Source organism: Nyctereutes procyonoides, unplaced genomic scaffold (assembly GCF_905146905.1).
Source record: "Nyctereutes procyonoides isolate TBG_1078 unplaced genomic scaffold, NYPRO_anot_genome, whole genome shotgun sequence".
NCBI classification, from domain to species: Eukaryota; Metazoa; Chordata; class Mammalia; order Carnivora; family Canidae; genus Nyctereutes; species Nyctereutes procyonoides.
In genome coordinates, this window is record NW_026575042.1 from 37,849,738 (window position 1) to 37,869,379 (window position 19,642).

The window sequence follows — 19,642 nt, forward strand, 5'->3', positions numbered from 1 at the left end:
AACACATCCAAATACTGCAGTAAGACACAAAGAAATATTTTCAAAGTCGGATACAGCAATACAGAGCATTAAGGTCCATTTGTCTGCATTTCCCAAGTCAAAGCATTTGCTTTTTGAGTGTGCTGTGCTATTTAACTCAGTAATGGAACAATAAAGGTAATTTTCAGTGAGGTATTGCTTAATTTCTAAGTCTCTTTGATCCAGATAGCCACATGTAGCTAAAAGATTTACCAAAATCGGATGATCAATAATATGAGGAAGTTTCTAATTTGTTAGAAATAAGGGGAAAGAAAATATACCAGTCAGGACTAGGTTACAGAATCAACTCTAGTCTAAGCAGAAAGAGATTTAGTAAAGGATTTTAGGGGGACCTGGGTGACTCGGTTAAGCGTTCCACTCTGGATCTCAGCTCAGGTCTTGATCTTAGGTTTGTGAGTTCAAGCCCTGTGTTGGGCTCCACTCTGGGTGTGGAGCTGACTTTATTTTATTTTATTTTTTTAAAGATTTTATTTATTTATTCGTGAGAGACATACAGAGAGGCAGAGACACAGGCAGAGGGAGAAGCAGCCTCCATGTAGGGAGCCCAATTTGGGACTCGATCCTGGAACGTCCAGGATCACGCCCTGAGCTGAAGGCAAACGCTCAACCACAAAGCCACCCAGGCGTCCCTGGAGCTGACTTTAAAAAAAAAATTTTTTTTTAAGTGGTTTATAGAATTTTTGGGAATTCTGACTAAGGAAACAGACTGTGGTTTAAACTTTCATGAATGAAATTCTAAAGCCACATTGCTGCTGAGCTACTAAGGGAGGTACTACCTCTTTTAGGATCAGAAAGGTACCTGCAGAATTGGGAAGCTGTACCTTTTAGCTGCGTGTCTGAGAACCTTGCCACCTCTGCTGTGATCAGGAACCTGCCACTATTAGGAAATAGCCGTGAGCAAGAAGCCATCTTCATCTGTAAGTTGTTGTAACTGCTGCTGGCTCTAGACTCAAGCCACACCTGCTACAACCTGTATGACAGAATGGAAGTCTTGTGCCCTTCATGTTGATATCCATAAAACCTATGACTGGATAGAGGGACTTTGGAAAATGCTGCTGCACAAAAACTTGGATCTCTCCATGATAGTAATTACTAGTAGCAGCAGCCTGAATGCAACCTCCCTTCTCTTCTGCTCTCCAGATTTCTAGCGAGTAGATCTGATTGGTGGAATTTAAATCATATCCACAACCCTAACTGCAAAAAAGGATGGGGAATGTAGTTTTTAGCTTTCTAGTCTCTGCAGTTCAGGAAATCCTATACCAAAGGATGCTGAAATGGATGATGGCCACTGATCGACCATATCTACCACAGATACAGACCCTGATGCTCCTTAAAGCTAGCCATTATTAAATGGGCTATGTAAATAAATTGAGAAAGATTACAAATAATACTAATAGACAACATTGAGAAACTTTTAGGTATTTGTTTAGTATATTTTTATTATTTTATAATGTTACATTAAAAATATATAAAATTTGTGCTCTACCTACGTGATGAATTTAGTGATCTGTGGCTGCCAAAAGTTTCTTCACATTTAAAGTGTTGATAGTGGGTGAAAGAGGGAATGACAAAACTGTCAGAATGGGTTATCTAAACTGAGGAAAGATTGGTGTTCTCAAATATTGAAGCATGGTCAAGTAAGGAGGGAACTGACAGTCATTTGATTTGATGGTACTTAATATTATTAGTGTTCAAGGGGCACCTGGGTGGCTCAGTCAGTTAGGTGTCTGACTGACCCTTGGTTTTGGCTCAGGTCATGATCTTGTTGTGGGATTGAGCCCTGCTTCAGGCTCCACATTCAGCACCGAGTCCACTTGAGAGTCTCTCTCTGCCCCTCCCCCCACTCACATGTGCACATGTGTCTCTTTCAAATCAGCAAAAGAGACACATGTGTTTCTTTCAAATCAGTAAATAAAGTATTAAAAAATATTGTTAGTGTTCTTGAAGGTTCTAATAAAGGAATAGAAACAGAGGCCAAATTGCAAGTTCAGGTTGTGAGTAGGAGGAAATGGATTGGAGCAGAGGTTATAGAATAAGTTTTCAAGGAACAGTAGTTGTGTTTCCTCCCTCTCCCCCCCTTCCTTCCTTCCCATAATTAGAACAAAGGGTGGCCCTATGCATATACCACACATGACACAAGTACAGTCTTTCAAAGTTCCTCACTTTTGTCTCTGTATGGCACACTGTAAAATGTGTGCTATTAAAATAACTCTGCTTAGAGATAAAATGGTTACAACATTTTTTCATTAGTTCTCTACCCATTAGTTACTTCACTTTCGATTATTTTTGTATAAAGTGGCGGTTAATTATTTTCATTTATGTTTTTTATAAAGTGTCAGTTAATTACTATAGTTTAAAGTTTTTATAGCTGACTTAATCAGCGTATTTGTATGATTAGATGAATTTACCTTTGGTGTGATTTAAACATAGGTTAGTGACAGATAGTACAGATTATGATAACTGGTTTTATAGGAAATAATGTTGAGTGTGTTTCATATATTACATCGACCTTATGTTTTCTACTAACTCTAAGCAGATATCTGATGATGTCAAGTTCATTAGATTCTGCATGTTCTATCTCCTTTAAAAAGGTGGGTGGTGGAATACGTATATGTTTATACAGTGTGGTTTTCGCAAGCTGCACATATGTGAATGAAATAGGAACCTGTTCAAAGGCAGTAATTTAGTGTTCCAGATTCCCTTATTAGATATAGAACATGTTTATTAGGATTTAATTCTAAATTTGTTTATGTTCTAGGCCGTTTATGGTAACCTAGTTGGATTTTTGGTTTTAAAAGAACAGCACTAAAAAAATAAAAATAAAAAAAAATAAAAGAACAGCACTGTGGATTATACTGAGAGGAGACATCAAAGAAGAAGGAAAGACTTAAAGGAGAAGAAGGTTGAGAGTAATGAAAACAGAATTGGTGGACAGTGTTGTGGAATGAGAGGGAGGGAATGGTGGGGTAAAGAGAGCACAGAAAAATAGATGAGATTTGGATAAGAGAAGGGACATCTAGTCTTTAGGAAGAGGAGAATAGATGGGTACAAATTCAAATATATACTAGTTTTTCCTGTTAGGAAACTGGTTTATTTGTAAAGGCCAACCCATATTAGGCAATTTTTAAGTCGTTTGAAAGATTCCTGATTCTGACTTAAGATAAACATAAGTATGTTTATTCTGGTTAAGTGGTAACTTGATTTTTTAAAATCTCTCAATGATACACTTAATGAGTATCTTTCTTGTGCTTTTCCACTGATTTTCTCATTATAATAAAAAACGGTTTATTGAGTTTTTCATAGGTGCCTCTTGATTTTTTGATAGGCTTTGTTAAAATATATTGGTTTAAATAGCCTTTAGTTTTAAATTTGCTAAGCAGACAGAAATTTGAGTTTATCTAGCCCAAATTGTCATCAGGAAAGTTGTGCTTTAATGATTTGTCTGAAGCCATTTAGCCACTTAGTAACAGAGGTAAAACAGGAATGTTAGTTTCACAATTCTTAGGGCAGTGCTATTTCCCTTGTGCTAACTACCTTGCTTCCTAATTTAGTACACTAGTGTCTCATTTCAGCACACACACTTTTCCGTGTGCTTTTGGACTGTGAGCATCTCAGAAGAACTTCACCACTAGACTTACTGGCTTCTTTAATATTCATTCTAAAAGCATTTCTCAAGTATCTACTGTATGACAGTAACTATTTTAGATTTTGGTGATTAACAAGTTCTCAGGCCTCAATGAGAGAACCAGAAAATAAACACGTAAACATTATCAGTTTCAGATAGTTATAAATGCTATCAAGAATACAGAGAAATAGGGATCCCTGGGTGGACTATCTTAAATAAATAAAAATTAAAAAAAAAGGATACCGAGAAATATACGATGGTAGCAGGATTATTTACTTTCGACAGAATAGTTAGGGAAGGTTTCTCTAGGGAAGTGACATTTAAGCTGAGACCTGAATGCTAAGCAGAACAACCATGTGAAGCCGAGGGTTAGAGCATTCCAGGCAGAGGCCCTAAGCTTGAATGAACTTGGCATGGTTGATGAATGGAAAGAGGATGACCACTGAGAAGAGTAGGAAGAAAAAAAGGTCAGAGATGAGAGGGCAGTAGGGCAGCGTAGACCATGAAAGTGGGAATTGAGAAATGGGATTGTATTCTAAGTGAAATGGAATGGCATTGGAGCAGGGGAGTGACTGCTCTGAAGAATATGTTTGAGAAAATCACACTGTTGGTGGAGAGTAGGTTGTGGGGGGATGCCAGTGAAGGCAAGGAGAAGTGGTTGGATTTGAGATCTATTTTGAAGGTTTGCTGGATTTACTGATTGACTGGATGTGGGGGAGGTTTTGGGAGGATGATGAGAAAAAGAGAGGAAGATGTTGGTAGACTGGGGGAAGAGCATGTTTTAGTGGAGGGAATCAGATGGCTTGTCTGGGACTTATTAAATTTGAGATGCCTGCTGGATATCCAAGGAGGCAGTTGGATATTCACATATAGTGTTGAGGAGAGATCAGGCCTGGAAATACAGACCTAAGAGACATTGGCATTAACACCATGCTGAAGGAATTTCCATGGGGAAAGAAGAGAAGGTGGTCTAGAACTGGGGCCCTGAAGCATTGCAGCATTTAGAGGTGAGGAGGGAAAGTAGGCAGAGGGCCAGGGTATTAAAGGAAAGCCAGAAGCATTGGGTTGTGGGAGATAAGAAAAGGACATTTTAAAGGAAGGATATTAGTGTTCATTTTTACTAAATAGTTCCACCAGAGCAGGTATGACGAGGACAGAAATGGCCATTGGATTTGGCAATATGGAAAACGTTGGCATCCCTCTCTAGCACAGTTGCCATGTCAATCACAGAGTTAGAAGCTGGACTGGGGAGAGGGTTGAAGAATGGATGGAAGGTAAGAAATTGGAGACAATGACTAGAAAGGATTGCTTTTGAGAAGATTTGCTATGAAAGGGAGTCTAGAACTAGAATACCACAAGAGAGAAGGTGGAGTCAAGGGGGATTTTTTCCTTTCTGTGCTTTTTTTTTTAATTGGGAAATATTAAAAGCTTGTTTATGTGCTGATAAGAGTGATCACTAGAGAGGAAAATTAATGATGATACAGAAAAGGGATTCATTGTAGAGTCAAGTCCTTGAGGTGGCACTGGTGATTGGGCTGGAGAGAAGGTGGGGATTGCCCTTTTCTAGAAGCAGGGCAACAATGATATAATATGACCTCACAACTCCCCTTTATACGCAGATCCTCTCTTCAGTCTCACTGGATCAAGTTGATCATCTTTCTGTTATCTCTAGAGGGTTTTTGTGTGTGTGTGTGCTATAGCTTGCATGTTCTTTTGGATTGAATTCATCCTGTATAAATTTGAACATGAAGCAGCTGGTGATATTTAACACCAATTTCAATTTTTGTGCCAACAGGTGAAGCAAAAAATTTATTGCCATATCTTGGACCCAACAAAATGAGAGATTGTTTCTGCACCATAAATTTGGACCAGGAAGAAGTTTATCGTACCCAAGTTGTTGAAAAGTCTTTAAGGTTTGTAAAAAAAATTAGTAAATTATCTTTCATGATACATATTGATTACTAAATTTTATACATTTTCCAACCTGTAATCATCAAGAAGACTTTCTTCATCTGAAACTTTTCTTTTACATTCTGGATTTGTTTTTAGAATTACAGAATCTCAGTGTTTGAAGGAGCCTTGATATTTATTGAGCTGGACTAATGAGCTGCCTTACAACTGCTTGATTCCTTCTGACAATTATAGTTGACAAGCAGTCATCTGGCATTTGCTTAATGATGTTTATTCTAGAGACCAAGAAGTTCATTGCCTCTTAAGCAACCTATTTGGTCTTAGAACTATTCTGACTTTTAGAAAGCTCTTATATTTAGTCAGTTAATGTTTATCAAAAGGAGAACCTACTATATACTAAGAGTTTGCTGGGTGCTATTTATTCATACATTCACAAGAACAAGATAGATGCAGTGCTTGCTTTCATATGATTTTTCATTGCCTCAAAATACATCTTCCTTATCATTGTTGCTAATTCTATACCTTAGATTTCTGGAGAATACCATATTTAACATGACATCTTTCAACTTTTTGAAAACAACTATCATATACCTCAGTTTATTCTCTAGGCTAAATTTTGCCTATTCATTTGAACTTTTCTCAGAATACATCATTTTCTCTTGAGAATAAATTACTTCTTAAAGTTATACAAGTCACTGAACTAAGGGCATTGTAAGGAAATGAATTCTTAGGTAAATTTCTCATCTTTTGAAAGTGTAATATCACTCTTGAGAGGATCCTAGTAAATTCTAATTCATAAAATAGGAGTGTGCCACCTCTGCCCTGTAAGTGTTTGTGGACACAATTCTAGCACAAAGTTGTGCTGGCAGGATGCGGTCTTGGTCAGAGATAAGAGTCAAAACAAGGGTGTGAGGAGTCGTTGGAATGAACATGTCATGGGTAGAGTATTGAGTGTCATAACTCCTGTAAATTGCATTTTGAGAATTTATTTTTTGATGCTCTTTTTTTCATAATCGATTTTCATTACACTTTCCTTTTTTTCCTGTGTAGCTTTTCTCTTTATGTCTTTATTGTCAGTGTTTAGAATTTTGAATGTCTATAGTGTTCTTCATAGGAAAGGCATCGTATAAAGCTGAAAATACTTTAGTAGCCCCCGAAAATTTGAAGTAATGCACTACACATCTGTAATCATAAATCACCTGTCCCTGTTCTTTTAGAATTCTGTTATTTATATGTTATACATGATGAAACTGAGTCCCCAAAAGACTGAATAATTTGTGGGTATAATATAGGAAGTTAGAAGCAAAATGGAGCTTGGAACCTGAAACTATTTAAATCTCAATTTGTTACTTAATGTACACTAATTCCATATCACAAAAAAAAATCTGTGATATGCAAAGCTAATAATTGTCCATAAATTGAATACTTGTGTTAGTTTCTAATATGTAGCTTTGTAAATTAGTGACTAAAATTAGCTTACTTTTTCTTTTTTAAACCCTTGCTTTTCTAGATATTTGTGTTGGGGAAAAGATGATGAAACCAACTATTTTTATCCATCTTAAATTCTTTTTCTAGATGCATAGCAACTTGGAAGATATTTTAAGATTAGCAGTGGTTAGTTACCTTAGGTCATTTCAATAGTTACACCATGTGCATAGACCCCTGCTAACCTTGCTTTCATGTCAGTGTTTTCTTCGCTTATTGTGTAAGCTATCAGGTCTAGAGTCAGTAGATACCATTTAGATCTTTATGGGTTTTGGATATTACACGTTTTTTTTTTTTTTCAGATTTTTTTTAATTGAAGTTCGATTTGCCAACATATAGTACAACACCCAGTGCTCATCCCATCAAGTGCCCTCATCAGTGCCTGTCACCCAGTTCCCCATCCCCCCGCCTGCCTCCCTTTCCACTACCCCTTGTTGGTTTCCCAAAGTTAGGAGTCTCTCATGTTTTGTCACCCTCTCTAATTTTTCCCACTCATTTTCCCTCCTTTCCACTATAATCCCTTTCAGTATTTTTTATATTTCCTGTGTGAGTAAAACCCTATAATGATTGTCCTTCTCTGATTGACTTACTTCGATATTACAGTTTTTATAGGTAGTCTGGATATAGATTTCATAACAGGTAAGAGGCACATATAGAATCTATAGCTCCTAAATTTTTACCTCAAATCCTTTTAAAAAGTGAGTGGTATATAAACAAAGTGAGAAACCAGCAATACTGCTTGTGTCTCGTGCTGTTCTTCCCTATGCTGGGAATTTCCTTAGGAGTCCTATGCATGATCATATGTCAGTGATAGCAGTAGAATGTTGTTTTAAAAACTGAACGTCCAGTCATTGCTTCTTACTAAGAGTTTTGAAAAGTTTTCTTCAGATGGATTATGATTGATTAATTAATTAATTAAAGATATGGATGCCCAGATTTGGGGATTAGGTTGCTGACATTGTGGTGATACAGATGATTTAGTGAGTAATTCTGTGGTGGTCTTATTTGGCCTTAGAATGTATTTTATTTTATTTTAAGATTTTATTTATTTGAGGGGAAGAGGCAGATGAGAGGGAAAGGCAGATTCCTTGTGGAGCAGGGAGCCTGATTTGGGGCTCCATTCCAGGACCCTGGGATCATGACCTGAGCCAAAGGCAGATGCTTAACTGACTGAGCCACCCAGGTGTCCCTAGAATGTATTTTAAAAATAACATTTGGGGGACACCTGGGTGGCACAGTTGGTTAGTTGTCAGACTCTTGGTTTTGGCTCAGGTTGTGATCTTGGGGTTGTGAGATCGAACCCAGTGGCTGGCTCTGCTCAGCCTGGAGTCTGCTTAAGTCTATCTCTCCCTCTCCCTCTGTTTTCCACTCAAATAAATAAATATTAATAAAAATAAAAATAATATTTGAGTGTATACATGTGAAATATAAAGGAAATTCTTCATTTTATAATTGTTTATGAAATGATGCAAAGGAGAAAATACCTTAAACATACCATGTCTTTGCCTAATAGTTGTTTTTGTGTCAATTTTTTGTTGAGATTAATATAGAGGACCTAGTTATTTTGATTGACCAACTTTTTTTTTTAAGATTTTATTTATTTATTAGAACATGCACAGGGAGTGGGTGGGTGGTGAATCTGAAACAGACTCCATGCTGATCATGGAGCCCAGAGCCCTGTGTTGGGCTTTATCTCATGACCGTGAGATCATGACCTGAGCCAGAACTGAGAATCATGGGATGCTTAAGCCACTGAACCACCCAGGTGCCCCATTGATAGACCAACTTTTAAAACTTGGTTTTGATTATATTTTAAGTAGAAAATACATTGACAAAAGTTGACCAGGCATTATAAACAACTAAAAAGCTGAGTCAGCTGTTTTCTGTACCAGGTTAGAAATAACTTCTGTAAGAGTATTTTTCTTTGCATTTCAGCTTTTTAAGCTGTGACATCCTAAAGAGATTGCATTTTATGGGGACATTTTCAAAGTATCTTTTAGTTCTTTAAAACATTCTCAGGAAAGAAGTGCTTTTGACAAAAGATATTTACTAGCATTTCAGAAATTTATGTCTTCATAACATTTAAACATCAAAATAACATTCTTTTTTTTTCAAAATAACATTCTTAAACATATAAAAATGAATTGTTTCATAGGAAAAAAATCTTAGCAACTTGGGGATAGGCAAAGATTTCTTATGATGCAGAAATCACTAGTCATAAAACAGGAAAATTGATAAACTGGATTTCTTCAAAATCAGAGCCTTTTGCTCTTCAACAGACACTGTCAAGAAAATAAAATGGCAGTCCACAGCTGGGAGAAAATATTCTGGCAAAGGACTTGCATCTAGAATTTATTTAAAAACAAAAACAAAACCAATAAAAAAATAGCCCATTTAAAATATGTGGGAAAAAACCAAATAGATATTCCCCAAAAGAATACATATACAAATGGCCAACAAGCACATGAAAAAATATTCATCATCATTAGTCATCAAGGAAATGCAGTTTAAAACCATTTCTGTCACTATAGATTCTTGAACATAATGTGTCATGTTCAAAATCAGATCACTGGTTCCTATGATAGTATGGAGGAGGTGATAGCACAAGGGAACTGTCTGGGGAGATAGAAATGCTTTGTATCTTGATTGGGATAGAGATTACACAGATGTAAAAATTTATCATACATTCAGTAGAATAGTTAATTTTAAAAAGACTTTCAGTAGCAAAAGTTGACAATGATATGGAACAACTGGGGCTCTCCTGCATTGCTGGTAAAAGTGTAAATGGTACACAGTTGTTTGATATACCAATGTTGGAAGAAAGTTTGACAGTTTCTTATACATTAAAAATTCACCTGTCTTTCAACTTAGCAATCCCACTCTTTTAGTTACCTACTCAAAAGAATAGAAAGCATATGTTCAGAAAAAGCCTTGTATAAAAATGTTTAGAGCAGCTTCTTATTTTTAGTAGCCCAAACTGGAAACAACTCACATGCCATTACTAGGAGAATAGATTGTAGAATATTCATGAATGGAATATTATGCAGCAGTTAAAACAAATGACCTACTTATTTTATACAACAAAATGGAAAAATCTCATAGTTATTAAGCTGAGTGAAAGAAGCTAGGACAAGAGTACATGCTACTTAATTCCATTTATATGAAATTCTTTGACAGATCTATATAGTAGAAATCAGATCACTGGTTGCCTGTGGTAGATATGGTGGGGTAACTACAGGGGAGCATATGGGGAATTTTATGGGAAGATAGAAATGTTATTATATCTTGATTGGGATGGAGGGAACACAAATCATTAACCTCTATACTTTAATTTTTAAAAATATTTATTTGTGGGGATCCCTGGGTGGTTCAGAGGTTTAGCACGTGCCTTTGGCCCAGGGTGTGATCCTGGAGTCCCAGGATCAAGTCCCACATCGGGCTCCCTGCATGGAGTCTATTTCTCTGTTTGCCTGTGTCTCTGCCTCTCTCTCTTTGTGTCTCTCATGAATACATAAATAAAATCTTTAAAAATATATATTTATTTGTTTTAGCGACAGAGCACACATAACGCACAAACAAGCGGAGAGACAAAGGGAGAAGGAAAGAGAAACTCTTAAGCAGACTCCACACCCAGCTCCTGAGCCCTATTCGGGGCTGATATCATGACATGGAGTTCATGCCCCAAGCAGAAACTGAGAGTTGGATACTCAACTGACTGAACCACCAAGGCATCCCAGTCATTTAAATTGATTTTGTTATGTGTAGCTTATACCCTAATAAAGCTCATTTTTTTTTTAAAAAACCTGGGTTTTGGGGTGCCTGGGTGATTCAGTGGTTGAGCATCTGCCTTTGGCTCGGGTTACGATCCCAGGTCCTGGGATTGAGTCCTGCATCAAGCTCCCTGCAGGGAACCTGCTTCTCCCTCTGCCTATGTCTTTGCCTCTCTCTGTGTGTCTCATGAATAGATAAATAAAATATTTTTTTAAAAAAACAACCTGTTGGGATCCCTGGGTGGCGTAGCGGTTTAGCGCCTGCCTTTGGCCCAGGGCGTGATCCTGGAGACCCGGGATCGAATCCCACGTCGGGCTCCCGGTGCATGGAGCCTGCTTCTCCCTCTGCCTGTGTCTCTGCCTCTCTCTCTCTCTCTCTCTCTGTGACTATCATAAATAAATAAAAATTAAAAAAAAAAAAAAAAAAAACCTGTTTTTTTTTTTTTTTTTTTTTTTAAAAACCTGTTTTGGGAAGCTCATTCAGTTAGGCCTCTGCCTTTGGCTCAGGTCATGATCCTGGGCTCCCTGCTTGGCAGGGAGTCTGCTTCTCCCTTCCTTTCTCCCTCTGCTTCTCCTCCTGCTTGTGTGTGCGTGCTTTCTTTCTCTCTCTCTCTCTCTCTCTCTCTCTCTCTCTCTCTCTCAAATAAAATCTTAAACAAAAACAAAACCTATTTTAATTTTTAAAAAATATTTTAAAATAATGCTTTATGTAATATTACCCATTTGTGTTACATATTATTGTGATTAATATAGCTATACATATTTCTGAGATAATGATGGTGTGAACGACACTGTCCTGAACTCTCATTTGTGTCCACCTTAAGTGAACATGACTACAGGCAGTAACTGAATCTTCTGTCTTTAGGACTCCTGGAAAGCTGTTCAGAGCTCAACTAGGCAATTGAGGTCCTCTCAGAATTCAGCTTGGTTTGTACAGGATTTAATTGAAACTTAGCATAGAGAATAATTTTGGAGCTTTCAAAACTTTTACCTATGGTGTTTTTATTTTATTGAAAATACTATGTTTTTATTTTATTGACTATACTGTCAAATTTAAATTTAATGAGTTTTCCTCTCTTCTCTCTAGCCCATTTTTCAGTGAAGAATTTTACTTTGAGATTCCAAGAACTTTCCAGTATTTGTCTTTCTATGTTTATGATAAGAATGTTTTACAAAGAGATCTTCGTATAGGTATGTACTATTCATAATTATCTTTAATCACAGCATTGGTCTTTGTATTCATTCTTTATCTAAGTATAAAATATTGAAAACAACAGAATAATATATTCTCAACATTTCTAAGCTTTTTCTCTAGTCTTCAAGTTCATTTGTGATGCTTATTTTTAATTTGTATGCTCAGCTTCAGTAACACTTTGGAAGTGTCTTAGTAAATGTTTGGTTAAGTATTTGCTGAATGGTTCAAAGAATGTTGTTTTTTTTTTAAAAAAGAGATTTTATTTATTTCTTTGACAGCAAAAGCAGGGGGATTGGCAGGCAGAGGGAAAAGGCAGACTCACTGTAGAGCAAGGAGTCCAAAGAACACTTATTTTTCAAGTTTTTATAATAGAAGTAATAACTTGCTTTAATCTAAATGTGTGTTTGTGTCTCTGGCTATGTTGGGGGCCATTAACTCTGTTTTCTTTCTTTCTTTTTGAAAGATTTTATTTATTCACGAGAGAGAGAATACAAGCAGGGGGAGGGACAGAGAGAGGGAGAAGGACCGTGGGATTAGGACCTAAGACGAAGGGAGACACTTAACTGATTGAGCCACCCAAGCACACCTGTTTCTTAAATAATTGTCAAAGGCTGGAATGTGATCTGTGGGCATGGAGTAGAACAAAGCTAAATGGGCACACATGTGTCACATTCATGGTCTTTGCTCCAATGTCTATATTTTAATAACAGGAAGAGGTCAATAATTTACATGTATTATCCTTTCACTTATTAGTATCATGAATTTCATCATCTCCATCTCTCTTTTCTCTCTTATTTCTTTTTTTGAAATATGCGCTGGTTTTCCACTGTCTAAATGATTAAGCTTTAACTTTGTCCTCTTAACTACCACGTAGTTTGTTTCTACTTTTGCTACTGAACTCATTAACAAATGAGTTGTATCCTTTTCCTGCTTACTACATCTTTCTTTTTAAATCTTTGTAATCTTGCTTCTGACAACCTTTTTTGAAGTTTGCCAGAATCAATTTAGAGGAAATTAAATAACCTTTAAAAACAGTATATATTTAATTATAAAACTATTGCATGTTCTTAGTGACTGGTAGTGATTGTGCACAGGAATAACTATAGTTAATAATTGATATATTTCTTTTCATTCTTTATTATATGCATTTATATTATTACATTGCACTATTCAGGTTTTTTAAATTAAGATTTTATTTATTTATTTGTGAGAGACATAGAGAAGCAGGCTCCCTTTGGGGAGCCCGATGTGGAACTTGATCCCAGGACCCCAGGATCATGCTTTGAACCAAAGGCTGACACTCAACTATTGAGCCACCCAGGTGTCCTGCACTATTCAGTTTTTTCCTCTTTTTCATCTAATGATCGTTTTCTTTTTTTTTAAATTTTTTTAAATGATCATTTTCTCCTGTCATAAAGTATTTTTCAAAAATATTTATTAAATAATATCCTTTGTAAAGAAATGTATTAACTACTTCGTTGTTGGTGAACATTTATATTTTCAGATTTTAGGGGCTTTTAATGGTGTTGCTATAAACATCCTTCTTGTATACATTTTTACATGTCTTTTTTTCTTAGAATAAATTCCTAGAAGTGAAAATACTGAGTTAAAGGGTATGAATATTTTTAAAAATTTCTTCTCTCTATGTTTTTTACATTGGCCCCCTTAGAAATACTGTGCTAGTTTAAATTCCCCCAAACATGGCATGGGCATAATCATTTCACCATACCCTGGTTATTCTTAGATATTAGCGTTGAAAAAAAATTTTTCCCAATTTGATAAGTGAAAAATAATATTTTTAGCTTGTATTTTTCTGATTATCAGTGAATTTAAGGAATTTTTCATATGTTTATTAGTCTTTTTTTCCTATGAACTAGTTTTTTATTCTTATGCTCATTTTTCATTTGGATAGATTTACTTATTCTTATACCTACTTATTTGTTAAATATGTTAACTTTGTCAGCTACATACATAACAAATACTTTTTCTTTGTCACAAAAGGCATTTTTTCTAGTATTGAATCCTCATCTGCCTCTGTGTCATATTTGACTCTTGATTGCTTATTCAACTTGTTGAAAGCCAAGGAAAATACAATTTAATGACTGTGTTTTCCTAGCTGTATGTCTTCTTCTGACTTCTTTATTTGTATGTGGACTCTTCTTTTTCTAGAAAACCCTCAATTATGAATCACCCTTGAGGCCCCATCCTCAATTCAATTAAACAACCATTTACAAACACATCTGTGTGGCATACAAAGGATGGGAATATTAAAATGAGTAAGACTCATGTTATTCCCAGGCTATCAGAGAGGCACACTAGTACTCTAATTTGTTATAATTGGATCTGTGCTGGAGGTCTGAACAGAGTACTTGGGAGCATAAAGAACAGGTAATCTTGTTTGGTGGAGGATTAACAGACTGTCTAGGTAGGAAAAAGAAGAAATTTCCAGGTATTGGGGATTAGCAGAATTAGAGGAGAAAAAATAAATCATGTTTGTGGTATATCTGTCAGAATACATAAATTACTTAGGAAGAGAGCGGTAGAAGTGAAACTGGGAGTGTAAATCTGGGCCAAGTTGTGATGGAGCCTAAAAGCTGTGCTAAGGAATTTGGACTTTATCTTGTAGACATTGTTGAATCTTTTAAGAATGAGAAGGCTTTTAAAAATTACATTTAACTATATATACATGAATACTTTTGTAGTTTAACAACTGTCTGTGGCCTACAGCAGTAACTACCAAAGTCCAAACTGAGTGTCTATAGATTATATATATGAAATGTATATATATATATGTATATATAATCGTATATATTCTTTTAAAGTACATATATATGCATTTTACATATATACAGTTTATAGTTTAGAGAGATTAGAGTCAGGGAGGCTATTATCAAATGAGATTCAAAGGGCAATAGCAGTGGGAATGCAAATGAGGGAATGTACTTCACTGGAGGTGCTGTAAGTAAGATTTAGGGACTATAAGGGGATAAAGGGACATGAGATAGGAAAGAGTTAAAAATGTTCTTGTTTCTATGTCTGTCATTTACTGAGATACAGAACACAGCAGGACCATTCAGTTTTGAGTGGAAGATGGGAAGAGGAGAGGAGGAGGACTTTGATTTCAAACAAGTTAAACTTATCTTACCCAGGGAACATATTGGTGGGCATGTCGGTTGACTGTTGGAAATACAGATCTAAGGCTTAGAGAGGAAGAGTCAGAGAGGCGAATTTGAGAGTCATTAGCATTAATGGAAGCCTCTGCTGGAAGGAATGAAATTGCCCTGGTAGCTAATAGAACAATGCTGGGAAAATGAGGGTTCAGTGAGGATTGATAAAGTTTATGAGAAAGGTAGGAAGAGAGATAGGAGAGATTCGTATCTCTGAAGGCCAAGAGATCTTCTAATGTCAACAACTAGAGAGAGAGGTAGAGCAGGCTAAAATTGGATAAAGGCTCTTGGTGATTTATGAGCGATCCTTGAGACAGTGTGTGTCTCTAATTGGTCTTATGTCTTCTTAAGAAAATGTTTTGTGGGATCCCTGGGTGGCGCAGCGGTTTGGCGCCTGCCTTTGGCCCAGGGCGCGATCCTGGAGACCCGGGATCGAATCCCACGTCGGGCTTCCGGTGCATGGAGCCTGCTTCTCCCTCTGCCTGTGTCTCTGCTTCTCTCTCTCTCTCTCTCTCTGTGTGACTATCATAAATAAATAAAAAATAAATAAATAAAATTAATTTTAAAAAAAAGAAAATGTTTTGTAATTTTCATTATTTGCACATAATATTTTAGTCATCATACAGTATTTATTGAAAAGGCCTTTCATTGAAGTTTACAATTTCCAAAAGTTCTCCTGTGCTTTGCTTTTTGTTTTTAAAATAAAAGTCAGTTGTACTTTAAACAAAAAAAAATTTTTTTAATTTTTTATTTATTTATGATAGAGAGAGAGAGAGAGAGAGGCAGAGACACAGGCAGAGGGAGAAGCAGGCTCCATGCACCGGGAGCCCGACGTGGGATTCGATCCCGGGTCTCCAGGATCGCGCCCTGGGCCAAAGGCAGGCGCTAAACCGCTGCGCCACCCAGGGATCCCTAAACAAAAAAATTTTAAGTAAAAAACAATTTATTCTTTGTGGAGTGGTATCAGAAAGCCATAACTTGGTGTGAGAACTTTTGTTTGCAAATCAGTTTATCTTTGTTAAGAGAGAAAATTTCTACATTTAGTAGCAGGTTTTTTCCTTTTGCACCTAAGAATTATTATTAAACTCAGTATGTATGTGCCCTTTAATTTAAAGTTGGAAAATGGTTTTCATTTTTGAATTTTTATGTTTTTAAATATATTTTTTAAGATTTATTTATTCATGAGAGACACACACAGAGAGAGAGGCAGAGACACAGGCAGAGGGAAAAGCAGGCTCCATGCAGGGCGCCTGATGTGGGACTCCATCCCGGGTCTCCAGGATCACTCCCTGGACCGAAGGCGGCGCTAAAACGCTGAGCCCCCCGGGCTGCCCCGTTTTTATATTTCAACATACTTTCTTGTCATTAACTCATACAGTTGGGTTGCTGCTTTCTAAAAAAAATTTGAGCTATTGAAAATTGAGTTCAGTCAAGTATTTTATAACTCTTGGTTGCCAAGTTGTAGATTAAATAGTGCTATAACATTTTCTGGAAATGAAATTTGAACTAGAATTGAGAGACCCATCTTTCAAACTTAACATGTGAGAATGTGTACTGGTCAAATATAGTTTTGGGTTTTTATGTTGCTTTTTAAAGATTTTATATATTTGAGAGAGAAAGCATGAGCTAGAAGGAGGGGCAGAGGGAGAGAGAGAAGCAGACTCCCCCCTGAGCAGGGAGCACATCTCGAGACACTACCCAGGACACTGGGATCATGACCTGAGCCCAAGGCAGATGCGTAAGACACTGAGCAACCCAGGTGCTCTTGGTCAAATATAGTTTTAAGAGCTTGTTTGTTTATTTTTAATTGTATAAGTAGTATATGAATTTTTTCTTTTTAAAGAAAATTTTAAATTAAGGGACTCTTAGGTGGCCAGTGGTTGAGTGTCTGCCTTTGGCTCAGGATGTGATCTTGGAGTCCTGGGATTGAGTTCTGCATCGGGCTTCCCACGGGGAGCCTGCTTCTCCCTCTGCCTATGTCTCTGCCTCTCTCTGTGTGTCTCTCATGAATAAATAAATAAATAAAATCTTACATTTTTTTTAAATTGATATTACAGATAATCCTAATTTTGACCACTGACTACTTCCCCTTCCTAGAAATGATAACTTATCAATATGGGGCATCATATTTTATATTAGGCATCTTCATATGTCAAGTAGTTAGTGCACATAATTCGATTATGGATCAGTTAAAAACTTGAGACCTAGGAACTATGCTATAAAAAGATAGGGAGTAGCAAAATCAAGGTTTTAAAAGTCATAATATATGATATATTAACTGTAGTGTTTTCTCTTAAAAGGAAAGAAAAGTTAGGGGAAAAGCTTTAAGTAAGAATGTATTTCCATATCCAGTGAGAATCATAATATGAAAATTAAAACATACATTTTATCTTTTTATGTGTATTTCTTAGGTATTTTAGTTTGAGAGAGACACTCTCAAACAACTAAACTATGGTTATTTTAGTAGACTTTTGCAACTTTTTTCTTTTCCCTCAATTCAGAATATTATAAGAGAATTTCACTGGGGTATTGGAAACATGAATTTCATTCATGATTCTGTCACTAGCTGTGTGACCTTGAACATATCTACTTTACCTTCTTAGGCCTGGTTTATCTATAAAATAAGACTGAGTTTAGGGACATCTGGGTGGCTCAGCAGTTGAGCATCTGACTTTGGCTCAGGGCATGATCCTGGAGTCCTGGGATGGAGTCTCACTTCCCTCTCTGCCTATGTCTCTGCCTCTCTCTCTGTTTCTCATGAATAAATAAATAAAATCTTTTAAAAAAATAAGACTGAGTTTAATATTGCTAAGGTCTTTTCCAACTCTTTGATTTATAATTTCTGCTGGCATTTAGCTCTGAAGTCAAACCTACTGTTTAAAAATTGCCTAAGACTATACTTCCATATCCTTTTTTCATAGGTATCAGTTATCTATCACTACATAACAAATCATTCTAGTACTTGGTGGCTTAATATATCAACCACATATGTGGCCATGATCCTCAGTGTTGTCAGTTTGGGCTGTGCTCAACTGGGTGGTTCGTCTGCTCGGCTCACCAATGTGCAGTTATATGGGAGATTGACTGGACTAAATGACCTGACTCCTCTGTCTGATGGCTGGTGCTGGCTGTTATCTGGGCCTTCCTTTCCACATGGTGGTATTGGGGTTTTAAGAGACTAAGCTCTACTGAATAGGTGCTTATTAAAATTCTACTTGTATCACATTTGCTGATGTCCCATTTGGAAAAAACAAGTGACGTGGCCAAACCTAGAGTTTGTGGTGGAGGGGACCACGGTGGCGTAGACCAAGGAAGTATAATTTATTGGAGATCATTGTTATATCAGTCTACCACAGAGAACAAAAGGTATCTGCCTAAACTCTGTGCACTAAGGCATCAGAATTTTGCCATTGACTGAATTGCTGTTGACTGTCTGCCAGAATTTGTTCAGTCTTCTGGTCCATTTTCATCCTGTATAGGCAGTTACAGTTATCACTGTTTTTATCTGCTCTTTCAGCCATTTCTACTAGTGTCCACATAGGAAACAGGACTGTCAAGATTTGCCAATTGGTGATCTGTATCAGGATGAAATTTCCAAGAATATGTTGTGTCTAAAAATGGGGCTCAAATATAACACAGTTTTTACAGATGGCAAGAAAATGCTGCTTAGAAGTGGTGCTGGAAAGATGAGAATACTTTTTTTTTTTTTTTTTTTTTTTTAGAGAGACAAGCAAAGATGGTTTCTGTGCCCACAGTTCCTTCATTTCTTTTTGTGTTTCCTCTCCTTGTCTTATTTTAAGGAACTAATACAGTATCTGGTGTGTTTGTGTATGTATTTTTGGTCTAAGCTCTTTCTGTCTATGAGTTTTGTCAGGACAGTCGGGAAATGAAATAGTATTTAAATTGTTGTGTAGTTTGTTCCTGGGAGATTTTTGTTTTTGTTTTTGCTTCTTGAGGTGATTGATTTCATAGCCACTAAAGTAATGAGTTAATTTTGTTCAAAATAGTAAATACTAAACTAAGACAATCTTTGGGTCCCTTAGAGGCACAGAATTTATGTAGCTAATAAGACTAGGGTTTCTCTCTGAGAAGACAAGAACCATTCAACTCTTTCCTGACAGTGAGTACCATGGATGCACAAGATATGAAATAGGAGGAAGAAGGTACTTGCTTCTAGGGATTTTTACCTATGAACTAAGAAAGGATTCTCTTTTGGGAAGGCACCTATGACAGAATATGAATATCCAGTGATCTGAGTTGTGAGTCGTAAATGGAATAGGTAGATTCCTACTCTAGTTTTTTTTTTTTTTTATAAATTAATTTTTATTGGTGTTCAATTTACCAACATACAGAATAACACCCAGTGCTCATCCCGTCAAGTGTACCCCTCAGTGCCCGTCACCCATTCACCCCCACCCCCCACCCCTACTCTAGTTTTTAGAAGCATTAT

The 19,642-nt window shown here is 36.6% G+C and overlaps 1 protein-coding gene across 2 annotated transcripts in view; it reads left to right on the plus strand.

Moving 5' to 3' along the window:
- Window positions 1–19,642, plus strand: part of RASA2 (RAS p21 protein activator 2) — a 123,561-nt gene that overhangs the window by 19,239 nt on the left and 84,680 nt on the right. For both annotated transcript variants that reach the window (XM_055321181.1, XM_055321182.1), the window contains exons 2-3: window positions 5,460–5,577; window positions 11,918–12,021. In XM_055321181.1, coding sequence (XP_055177156.1) covers window positions 5,460–5,577; window positions 11,918–12,021 — 222 coding nt within the window. The remainder of the gene's footprint in view (window positions 1–5,459; window positions 5,578–11,917; window positions 12,022–19,642) is intronic.